Source organism: Aedes aegypti, chromosome 2, assembly GCF_002204515.2.
Source record: "Aedes aegypti strain LVP_AGWG chromosome 2, AaegL5.0 Primary Assembly, whole genome shotgun sequence".
NCBI lineage: Eukaryota > Metazoa > Arthropoda > Insecta > Diptera > Culicidae > Aedes > Aedes aegypti.
In genome coordinates, this window is record NC_035108.1 from 459,319,436 (window position 1) to 459,331,858 (window position 12,423).

Consider the following 12,423-nt stretch of genomic DNA (forward strand, 5'->3'; position numbering starts at 1 on the left):
TTTCAAAATGTTTGTATGAGAAAATATCTATATTTGTATTGTTACGATACTTAACCACCCATACATTATATTGCAAAAATCTCATATACCATACAGTGAACTGTTCAAAACAATATATTGTTTTTGTATTGTATTTTTTATTCGGGCAGTATATCGACATTTTCAGATAATCGCATTACGTGAATTTATCTTGCAGAGCACAATAATGCTTTTTGTCTGCAAATTGAGCTCTCGACGAACGGTGTCACGAACACATGCACAAATTTGCTGGTTGAAAATACTGGCGTTTGATTTTGCTGGGAACAGCTGATCTTTGTTTATATTTTCCACCAGCACTTTTTAAGTAGTGTTGGTGACATGTAACGTGTATGTACACGAGCGCAGAAACCACTATTACACAAATTATGATATGGCCGGTACGCTGATCATAAGTTTACTGTGCAAAAGGATAGGACAAGACACGGTCAAGGAATGATTCCGTTACCGAAATTACTTGAGCTGTACGCTGCTGAGAAGTAGAGCTGATTTCATAACGTCGGTAACGCCTGCTGTACAAATCAAATGAAGTTGTCACTTTTCCGTACGAAAAAATGTGCCGCTCAATTATTCCGCAAGTAAAAGTGACACTTCCCTGCACTTCGCTCATATTGGATCAGTTGTCAAAATTACTTCGGTAAAAAAGAGCAATTTTACTTGAGCGCTTTACGTTTCAGGTGCATACTACGCAATAAGCTGTAACATTTTGAGAACACCCACCCTTCCCCTCCAGCGTTAAGGAATTTGTGAACAGACCGAATTATTCCACTAGTAAAAGTTATATTTCGCTCACTGGATCAGCTTCAAGTCCGTACTCCGCTTAATGACTGGTACGCCGATCATAAGTATTATGTATTGTGATTTTCCTTGACCACTGTAGTCAAAGGTCGGTTTAGCTGCCTGTTTGAACCGTCGTTTTCCAGTACACCTTACAAGAATCACCCTTGGTCTGCGTCAATCACCTCGTTTTCCTCACCTTACCCACCAAAATAAATGTCATTACATCGAAAAAAGAAAGAGAAACCAGAGAACAGTGAAAGAGAGAACAAAAGAGCACGTGGTTGACTTGTCAATTTTGACATATTTTAGAGTGAAGTCAGCTGTGAAGGCAAAAAGCGACTGTTTTTACGACTGTTCGGGAACGACCGTTTCGAACAGTCGTGTTCGATAAGGAAATCCACCCACAATATCCGGTAGAAATCAAGAACAACATTTAGGGCCCATTCACAAATTTCTTAACGCTGAAGGGGGTGGGTGGGTGTCTTCATGATGTTACGGCTCATACAAAATTTGTAGAATATTCATACGAAAAGCGTTACGAGGGGGTGGGTGGGTGTCGAAATTGGCCATTTTCGGCGTTATGAAATAAATGAATGAACCCTTATCAAAAATTATTGTTTTCTCGGGGCCCGAGCGTCGCAGCTAAGGGCTCATTCACAAATTTCATAACGCTGAAGGGGGTGGGTGGGTGCGCGTTACCGCCGCCCCTGGATGTGGATTTAAAATGAGCGCGGCAATAGTGTGTAGCTAAGACAAGACGTGACAGGTCAAAGTACAAAAATGAAACCAATTGCCTGTCAAAAAAGACCACTTCTCATTGGTCGTTTTGGCAAAAGCCTACTTTCACATCGTCGAGTTGAATTGCAACAGGGCACTTTGTTACTAGCTCGACCGCGTTGCCAGTTCATAAATTAGAGTTTTCATCAAAAGTCTGGAAATTTTTCGTAAAATCTTTTCGTTTCAAATCTAATTATATTCGATGTTAAGCTCAAAGCATGTACTCCTACACTGCAAAAATTTCATTAGTTTTATATATGTGTAACGACACATTATTATAAGGTTCTATTCCACACATTAAATTTATATAAATAGGATTCATTCTAGATTCATTTTAGATTGCTATTGAATAAAATATATGTGTGGATACAAATAGCAAAAATCTATGTAGTTTCACACATAACGCCTATATAGAGGATGAACCAACATGAACATCGACAATCAAATCGAAGTCGAGGTCGAGAATGGACTGCAACCATTTTGTTGTTGCTGATGCTTGTGGAAACGGAGAAATATTTTCGGTTCGGATGTAGTAAGTATAAACAACATTGTTTAGTGATAATTATTCAATTATTTTAGGGCTTGATTATTCTTTTTCAGCAATTCGTGCTTACGGCATCCGTTAGATCCTGCCAGTTTTCCAAGTTGGAAGATGTTCAGCTTCAAAAGCTGCATCATAGTCGGAAGCTTTTCGTAACACAGAAGATTATTTCCCAACCCAAGGACCGTCAACGAGTTGCCGATGCCCACGAGTCTTTTCTCCGAAGGCGCCGGAAGGTTCCCCCTGTGCAGTTTCCAAACGTTTGGTCATTGGTTATAAAATACAAAAACATGAAAATTAATAAAAAAAAATATGGCAGAACAAATTAGAGTTTTGTTGTTTGAATGTTGCTCAACCAATTCTGAATGAAATATTACGTAAAACATGAACTCATAATAATTATGGGTGGGACTCATGGTTTTTATAAATGCTCACATATAAATTCAATATCCTTTGAAATGAACCCCTACTATGTGTCTCACACATATATAGCATTTGTTAACACAAATTGCAAAAAAACATTTGTGTCACACATACTGACGATATGAAGAATTTTATCAGTGTACAATGCTAAAATAAATATAAAACACCTGATTAATACCAAAATATTGGAAATTTTCTCTAAAAATATCACCGGTTTTAAATACCAACCCAATTGTTTGAAAATATAGCATCCTCTATTGCGCTAAACGAGTAAAGCGTGCAAGAAACAATCAGATTATGAGCCTTGATATTATGTATCCGGTAGAAATCAAGACCAACATTTATTTATAATTATTGTTTTCTCGGGCCCCGTGCGTCGCAGCTAATATGTGAATAGTGCGCTGTGTTCATAAAAATCGTAAGAATGCAGCGCCACACTAAAAAACTGATTTCAAAATCGCGCGAGTTGAGGCGCATCGCGAGTCTCACTGGCGCGATCCGGTTTGGTGGCGGTGCGACAATATTTGAATTTATTCACAAGATTTGCATAAAAAAGATACTGGTAACACTGGCTTTTGTATCGTCAAGGTTATCGACGGAAAAACAACCGGGCAGTCTTAGTTGAGCTGTCACGTCCTGTCCTAGGTGTGTAGCACACAGAAACCCGCAAGGAATCGTCGAGAAATTGTTTTAGCTATTTCCACAGACAAACAGACGTAACACTTCGAACAAATCTCAATCAAAATCATAGTCACGAGGACATGTACGCCCAATGCTAAAATTAGTGTGTTTGGCCGACGGACCAACAGATGGCGGTAGTGTGTAAACGTCAAACGCGAACAGAAACGATGCGAGCGCTGCGGGTGGCGGATTGGCCACCTACCACATTTTTGTATCGACCGTTAAAAAGGTGGTCGATGGACAATGGTGAGAGTGTGACGTCTGTTTGTCTGTGCTATTTCTTTTCATGCGTAGTATGCACCTGAAACGTAAAGCGCTCAAGTAAAATTTCTCTTTTTAATCAAAGTAATTTTGACAGCCGATCAAGTATGAGCGAAGTGTCACTTTTACTTGGGGAATAATTGAGCGGCACATTTTTTCGTAAGGAAAAGTGACAGCTCCATTTGATTTGTACAGCAGGCGTTACCGACGTTATGAAATCAGTGGTAGCGGAATCATTCCTTGACCGTTTCCTGTCCTTTCCTTTTGCACGTACTTATGATCAGCGTACCGGCCATCAGCAGTAAATTAGGCTAGTACTTGTGCTGGGAGGGAGAAACCGATACAAAATTTATGTACGTCATAGTGAGCCGAGATTCTGCTGTCACGAACTGTCACTGTGAGCCCAGCCCGACCAACCAGTCTTTATAATTCTTTATAGATCTTTGACCAACGATGGCGATCGCTAACGGTTCAAAACGAATCTATATCGATCGCTATCGAAAATCACTGACTGGTTGACCGGGAGATCTTGAAGAATGGACACACTTGATAAAAGCGCGTAATTGATCAAAACAAATTTTTGCATTCCAACAAAGTTGACAACAGTCGGTTGAAAATCAATTCCTGCAACACCCAAAAGCAATGCCACGATAGTACCTTTTAATTTGATCGAATATAAAGTAATGAAACACGCATCTTTTTACTGTTTTCCAATTATCATTAAAATTGAATGCACATAAAACTATGGCCCTTTTTCCAAGTTTGTCCAGAGAGATCGAAGGTACACAATAAAAGAAAACTTGCGATTTTCCCCAAGCCTGCCTTGATCGTCGTTGGTGAGCGGGAGTTATCTTGCAATTTGGAAAAGTGTTGTGTCATATTTCGTGTGTAGTATCGGTGCCTCCCTCCCATGGGTACTTGTGTTTCTTCTAAAAATGGCCCAAAGGAGTTTTTCAAATGTTACGCTTGAAATTAAACGAATAGGCCTTAATTTTTTTCAACATTTTTCCTTCCGTGTTTTGTGTTTGCCACGCTTGTTTTTGTTTTGAACGCACACACGTTGTTTCTGTTTTTATCCGCTGCTTTGATTCAATCTCAGTTCCGCGGTCAGAATGGCCGATTCCTCAAGCACCGTATCATCGTTCCGGCTGCCCGCTCCCAGTTTCGGAGCCGCAACGAAAAAATCCATCGACAGCTTCACGAAACTTCGGAATCCACATTTTTCCACGCCCTCCGGAATGCTGCTGCCGCGCGAGAAACAACCTCCGCCGATGTATGGACCGCGTGGAGCAACCGTTCCTCCGTGGTTGGTAAGAAAAGGACATCATCAACATCAGTATGGTTCCAGCAAAGGGGAGGGTAATTATCAACAGCCACGGTTTAGAGGGCCCCCTCGGGGTCACTTCAACAGTGGATTCGATAAAGACGTCATACCTGAACTGCTGGAAGTGAACTGGAATCTGTGGTGCGAAGGGTGCGATGTGAACTGCAGAACGGAAGCTGAATTGGAGAGACACAAGAAAGAGCATCAGGCTTGCCAGGTGGAAGGTTGCAAATATGTGGGACATCCCCGGGTGATGAAACGGCACTGGAGATTGGCACACGATGAGCAGAAGCTGCAGGAAAAGGCTCAGATGGAAACCAAGCAGACTCCGGAGGATATCGAGAAGTGGAGGCAGGAAAGACGAATGAGGTATCCTTCCAAGGCAAACGTTTTGAGGAGGATGCAGGAGCAGGAAGAGAGGTTCAAGCGAGGCGAGAGGATTGAAGAGGACAAAACCAGGTTTCCGAATAAGAAGCAATGGGAACCAAGCAAGGATAAAGGAAGGAGTTTTAACACCACAAGGAGATCACGTCAAAGGGTCAGAAAGGCAGAACAAGCGCCGGAAGCTGCTGAGAAAGAGTCAGACTCCGATGAAGATGTACAATCTAGAATAAGGTTCAAAGGAACATCAGAACTCAAAGATTACAAGGAAAAGCAAAAGAATTCTCTGTCCCTGCTTTGTGCTTATGGCAGTGATAGTGAGGAATCATCTGAACAAGAATCAGGTGACGAATCCGTGGAAGTTGATAAAGAAACTGAATCCCCTGTCCAAGAACTAGAAACTTCTATATCAACCGAAACCGTTGCTTCTACCAACTCGTACTTGAGTGAAGGAGAAATCCCGGATTCCGAGTCTGACCAAGAGGAAGTTGTGGCAGTTGAAGAAATACAACATCAGGAGCAGAATACAACTCCTGCAACTGAGGATCCAACCGCTAAAGTGGATCAAACTAATACTGAAACCGATGCCACCAAAACCAAGAAAAGGAATCGTACCCACAAAAGGCGAAACGATGTTTCCCAAGACGGAGCTCCCACGCAATCCACTTCATCAAAGAATCCCCGACTCGATAAGCCAATACTGAACTACGCCAAGCTTCGCCACGCCCGACAGAATACCCTGTTGGAAAAGCTTCTGGAACCGGAAATTCGGCATGAAAGGAATGTTCTGTTACAGTGCGTTAGGTTTGTAGTGCAGAATAGTTTCTTCGGCATTGGGCAACCGAAAGAATCGGCCTCCCATCAATTGGAGGAAACTCAAGATTAGAGAAATAAAGTTATTGTATACAGTTATTAAAGAAGCTTAACACTAACTTAACCGAAACGTCTGTCCCTTACATAACACCTCCAGAACCGGGATTGGGTCCGGTTCGTTGCGTTTGAAGCCTATTGGTAGCCTGGACGTATTTGATCTTGCACTCTTCCAGTTCCTTGATGCGTGACTTCACATGCTGAATACGATGCCATGCCATCTGCAAAACTTTTGCAGCAGCATATCCGGACCCCTCATGGGGTTGCCCCGTGGACACTTGAGTGAGGTAGTTGATCTGTTCCGACAGTTTCGATTCGACAATGTTCAGCGATTTCAGGAACTGGTTCGTGTGGGTTTCCGTTGCCTTTTGACTGGTTTTCTCCTTGCTGAGCTCCAACAGAGCTTGGCCTGAAAAAGATGGGCACAAAAGCGGAGATTACCGGTGGGGAAATGATCTGGATTTAACGCTCGCTTCTTACCTGCACTCTGCAAACAAAGTAGCAATTCCTTTTCAATAGAGTCCAAAACTTGTATTTTATCGATAGCCGTCATTTTTATGCGGAAACCGTAAGAAATTTGAAGCACAGTTCGATAAAAATAAAATTACGACGCGTCCACTACCGGTGGAAATAAATCACGAATATTTACGAAAAAGGAACAGAAAAGAAAACGTCACATTTAGTCGACTTAAAAGTCGGCATTGAGCAACGGTTACACCAGTGGACAATAGTACACGGAGACGGAATTCAACTCAATTTTGGGTTGTTTCAATGCAATTCGGTAGTTGAGCCCAATAACTCAATTTTGGCTAAATTTCCAAGGTCCCCACTAGGTAGTTTGGCTTTAATTCCATTAGAAAAATATACTCAATTTTGGGTTGATTTAACGCAAAATTGAGTTCTTTCGACCCAAACATAAGAAAAGTTGCATTTACCCAAATTTGGCTTATTGGGTCAAAGTACCCTCATTGGATAGATGCAGCTCTTTCTATTTTTGACAACATTCGTGTGGGAGAAAGAGAAAACCGAGAGATTTTGGGTTGAAACTATAATCGATATACTTAATTTTGGGTAGAGTAAACTAAAAAATTTGGTAAAAATATTTCTCCGTGTAGTTTACGGAACAAGTTGCAGAATGATGATTTTTACAGCACGAGTCGTAAATTTATCCTACGAGGCTTGCCGAGTAGGATAATTGAGACGAGTGCTGTAAAAATCGAGTTCTGCAACGAGTTACGTACAACATTTTTTGCAATTCCGTAGAAGACCACTTGAGGATATCAGAAATTATATCGGAATGCATTCACCATCATTTTAAAATTTGTGAAAAATGTTGGACAAATAGTAGTGTCCGACCCCTCACTTGGTAGGATGATAAAAGACTGCAGTGTCCGGCCCCTAGAATGACATACAGAAGTGCGTGTGGATTTGTTATTGTTGTTTAGAGATTGGAGAAAAGTACAAGTTAAGTTGGATTGCTGTTAGAATAAAGGAAGTGTATTATTAGATTTACTGTAAAACTTTGGTTATTTTGAATTCTTCTCAGTACGCTAGTGTCCCTGTCGTTAATTGATTGCGGAATCTAACAGGTTATGGTCCCAGGATAGAGAAGAAGTTCAGAAAGATTTATGGATCCGGAAGTTCAACTTGCGTTGTTTAAGCGTCGAGAAATCAAAAATTTGTAGTGCTTGGACTGTGTTTATTTAGCGCTTGTGCGGCTGTTGGGAGCCAAATCGTAGGACTTTTTTAAATTGGTAAGCGCAGAATACTTCATAGGATATTTAAATTGAAATTGAGAAGTAGAGGAGTGTTTGTTTTGTGAGAATGAGTGAAACGAAAGTAGTCATGGAGCGGTTGAATAATTTCAACTGGGCCAGCTGGAAGTTCCGTATGGAGCTATTGCTGGTAAAGGATGGATTGTGGGCGGTGGTGAATGAACCCAAACCAGAAGGAGCTGATGCGAATTGGATTTCGAAGGATGCTTCTGCTAGAGCGACGATTGGATTGGCACTCGAAGACGGGCAGTTATCTCATGTCATCGGAGCAGAGACGGCGAATGAAATGTGGTCAAAGTTAAAAGGGTATCACGAACGGGGATCGCTTTGCAACAAGATACATGTGTTGCGGAAGCTGTGCTCCATGCGTTTGTCTGAAGGTGGAGATATGTCTAAGCATTTGGTGGAGCTTTCGGAATTAGTGCATAAGCTGCTCGGCATGGGAGAGAAGCTGGGGGAGCACTGGATTGTGGCAATATTATTGTCGAGTTTACCCGAAACGTACAATCCGTTGATTACCGCGTTGGAAGGCCGATCAGAGGACGAATTAAAGTTGGACTATGTGAAGGGAAAACTTTTGGATGAGTGGCGACGGCGATGTGAAAATCAAGAAGAGAACGAAGAAAGAGCACTTCGAGCAACAATGCGACGCTCGGATATAAGAAATGGTGCGACGACGGTTGGAGGAGTATGCTATTACTGCCGGGAAGAAGGACATTACCGTCGAGATTGTCCGAAGCTATCGGATGCCCAACGAGTTCACAGCGACAGACAACGGCGAGAAAGAGGCTATGATGATCGAGATGGTGGTCCTCGTGGCATAAGCAGGGGTGGCCAATTTGACAGTGGTCGTTACGGAAGCGGAGGTTCTGATGGAAATCAAGTTTGTTTTACTACGATGGTCAAAAATGGCAATGAATCACATGGATGGATAATAGACAGCGGTTGTTCGAAGCACATGACAGGAAATCTCGAAATTTTGGAAAAACCGATAGCCTGGAGAGAGCTGACGAATTTGGCGGATGGTAGAAACGTTCCGGTAACCATGAGAGGAACAGCAAGATTTACCGGATTAAACATGAGGCACGAACGAATGGATGTCAAGCTGAAGGATGTATTGTACGTACCAGAGCTGAAGTTGAATGTTCTATCGGTGAGCCGAATGATAGATGAAGGCTATACAGTTAGTTTTGTTTCCAATGGGTGTAAAATCATGAACGGAACTGACGTAGTACTGATGGGTGAAAGACGAGGAGAAGTCTTCTACGTAAAGCAGCCATGAATGGTGAAATCGCTTGAATTCAGGAGGAGTTCCATTCTAGAGGTGTTAGAGGTGTCGACACTAAGGAGGAGTGTTGGACAAATAGTAGTGTCCGACCCCTCACTTGGTAGGATGATAAAAGACTGCAGTGTCCGGCCCCTAGAATGACATACAGAAGTGCGTGTGGATTTGTTATTGTTGTTTAGAGATTGGAGAAAAGTACAAGTTAAGTTGGATTGCTGTTAGAATAAAGGAAGTGTATTATTAGATTTACTGTAAAACTTTGGTTATTTTGAATTCTACGCTAGTGTCCCTGTCGTTAATTGATTGCGGAATCTAACAAAAAATTGTTCTGTAATAATTCATTACATAACTCGAAACAGTTGCGTAATGAGAAAGCGTTGCGTAATGAATCATTACAGCACTGGTTTCAGTTGCGTAATGATAATTCCCGCACTGCATACTTCAGTGCAGGAAAGTAGGCCGTTTAGTGACAGATTGGCGTGATGAAAAACAGCCTATTACGATGAGAAATTGCAAAAAATAATTTTAAGATCGTTCAAATATTACGTAACGCAATAGGGAACGGAACACTAAAAAGAAGTTCACAAAAGCTGATACGTTGAGGAGGGAGGGGGTCTAAAATTGCAAATTTAGACCGAAATTCATAAAATAAATGAAATATCCCCAACAAAAGCTCGGCGTCGGCATTCTAACGAAGTGCTACGCCGACAAAGGCTTTCCTAATGCGTCGGCGAAGTATTGTCTATTTCATTCGCAACAAAACGCACTGCCAACTTCCCGCATAAATCCAAACCGTATCCCACCACGTAAAATGGTTTATGGTCCTTATTTTACCATATTCAAAATGGTTGGGACAACCATAACCGAACTATAGTGGGGTAAAGTTTCGACCAATCCGTTTGAAGTTTTTACGAATCGGACAGTATCAACAACGGGTTGTTAAGAATATTTACCGTTCCAAAACAGGCAACTTTCCATACGGATTTTCAGAGCCAACCACAATAAGAACATATTCGGTATGGTTAAAAATATTGCTACCGAAAAATTTGGGCAATAGTTGAACTAATGTTTTACCACAGAGCAGTACAGTATGGGGTATGGTTCCCAGGAAGTTATTTTTTATGTTTAAAATTGAAACAAATACGAGTTAAAGATTAAATTTTTAAGTATTTTATTTGTTCACATTATTGGTAATGTAATTTGAATTAACTGACATTGTTACTTTTGAGCTCATCTTTTCGTGCACCACTACCGCATCCATTAGCGGGGGGCATCGATTATTCTCTCGGGTTTTAGATTTCCGTATCAGTCTGAAATACAACAACCCGCATAATTATGAACTGTATTCTTACCAGGTCCGTCACACTCGGGCTCAGATTGGGTACCACTTCTAGTACTGCATTTGGTCCCTCGCTAGTGCAAAAGGTACCCAGGTTTGACAGATCGCAGTACACTTTTCACGGCATTCTAGATTACCTTATGAGCCATAAAATGTTGGGCAACTCCAAGGGACATTGAGGTCTTTAATTTGTCTTTGTTCTTACTGTTCCACATACTGTTCATAATAATGTACGACAATATTAGAACAATTCCATATAACACCTAAAAACACAATAAACCAGCCGCATCACAAATTGTTTTGACAGTTCGGTGAATGGTTATTGGAAAAATCACAATATGGGGAATAGGCGGTTAAGTTATGTAACCATTTAAAAACGCTGATTTTTACGAACAAAATACTTTGTTTACAGTTTCACAAATATACTCATCGTTTCACTTTTTTTTTTACACATTTTACTACAATGCAAACAGTTATAAAATAGTTGAACTATAAAATGGGAATGAAAACGGATAATGTATGTGTAAATATTCATAAATGGTATGTTACGGTAATTCAACCGTATTCTGTACTGTACTTATATGTTAATATCTAAACAATAATCAGTTTCGGATGATTTTTAAAAAGAAATAATGAAGCAAGTAGATACGTGTAGAAAAATCAACTTTAGTTGGAACATGTACAGATCTAAAACCTCATTCACGCAATTGAAACATTACTTCACTGTTTCTGTCTGAAGTTGATTTATACTGCACGTCATTTATGTTTCATTATGAAACAATTTAACATATTTTGTGAAACTTATCCCTTTATATTTAGCTATTGCGCAAAGACTTAATAATGGGAATAATTTAAATAGATAAAATAATTCATAGTTAGTTGTCCTCCTGAATGCAATGCTGAAAATCTCCCCTAATATTTGTTTTTTTAGAGCTCGCCCTACCACGCAACTTGCAAGAATCCATCTCTCTCTTTCCCGGGAAGATTCTATGCGTTGTCGTCGTCTGCCCGTTGCCGCTCAGCACATCAAGGAGCGGAACTTCGGAAAATGCTTATCGATTCCACTCTCAGCGGTTTAGTAGGAATTGGCGCTTGGATAGACTTCCGATGGCACTTCATTTTTCCTTGCAGAAGATGAATGGCTATTACGTTGGTCCGGTTTTACAGCAACTGCAACACGAATGAATAGTTTCACAATTGGAAAAGAAACTGTTTAAAATCTTACTTACGAGCAACAATAGCTGTGGACAGTAGTTTGACCGCACATTGGGGTGTCTGCTGCACCGACGGCACCAGGCTTCCACGTTCTCATCGCTTCCTTGTTGATGTTATAAAGTCCGGGTTGTTGAGCTGCCATAGAAGAAAAGACTATAAATATATTGTTATATCTTTAACTTACGTTCAACTACTTACAATTCCAATTTGTTCCAACCTTTTCCCGATCAAATCGTTTTTTATTCTGGGACAACAAAACGGTGACAACATTTTTTTTTATTTTGTTTTTTTTTTTTGTGGTTTCGACATCAATGCAGAAAAATGCACGCTCAAAACATACTACTCACTTTTTATATTAAAGCTAAGTATGCACTTCGACAGCAAAGTAATCGCCTATCTCGATGCGTGGGAAATTTCTTGCGAGAAATGCTCAAGAAAAAGATTTTTCTTTGATCGCAGTACGCAGTTGAAAAAAAATGTCAATTCAAATGGAGCTCGCTGTAGGAAATTTCTTGACCATTTCTTGGGCAGAAATTTTTACTTTTCTTGAGCGGAACAGCATACTTAGCTTAATTGAAAAGTTATTGAGAAAATCTTTCATTATTTTGTTTTTGCACATTTTGACCGTATAGAGAAACGATTTTTTTTTCAGATGTACACAATAATATGCGTCTTTTCAATAAAAAAAGGCAAATTTTAATTCACAGACCAAAATTAGTGATAGTTTTTTAAAGC

At 40.5% G+C, this 12,423-nt stretch overlaps 2 protein-coding genes and 1 long non-coding RNA gene across 3 annotated transcripts; 1 reads left to right on the forward strand and 2 right to left on the reverse strand.

The window, feature by feature from the left end:
• The first annotated feature begins 4,529 nt into the window (after positions 1-4,529).
• On the forward strand, positions 4,530-6,121 carry LOC5565909 (nuclear fragile X mental retardation-interacting protein 1). Its single transcript, XM_001650203.2, has one exon. It carries the CDS (start codon positions 4,612-4,614, stop codon positions 6,088-6,090), a length of 1,479 nt encoding a protein of 492 aa, XP_001650253.2. The 5' UTR covers positions 4,530-4,611; the 3' UTR covers positions 6,091-6,121.
• On the reverse strand, positions 6,005-6,724 carry LOC5565908 (mediator of RNA polymerase II transcription subunit 11). Its single transcript, XM_001650202.2, has 2 exons — positions 6,555-6,724; positions 6,005-6,483 (listed from the first exon to the last, which is right to left on the reverse strand). Exons 1-2 carry the CDS (start codon positions 6,625-6,627, stop codon positions 6,158-6,160), a joined length of 399 nt encoding a protein of 132 aa, XP_001650252.1. The 5' UTR covers positions 6,628-6,724; the 3' UTR covers positions 6,005-6,157.
• A 4,534-nt stretch (positions 6,725-11,258) lies between these two features.
• LOC5573482 lies at positions 11,259-11,987 on the reverse strand. The gene is made up of 3 exons (XR_002500070.1): positions 11,887-11,987; positions 11,703-11,823; positions 11,259-11,643 (listed from the first exon to the last, which is right to left on the reverse strand). It is a non-coding gene; the product is annotated as an uncharacterized LOC5573482 (long non-coding RNA).
• Positions 11,988-12,423: the final 436 nt, after the last annotated feature.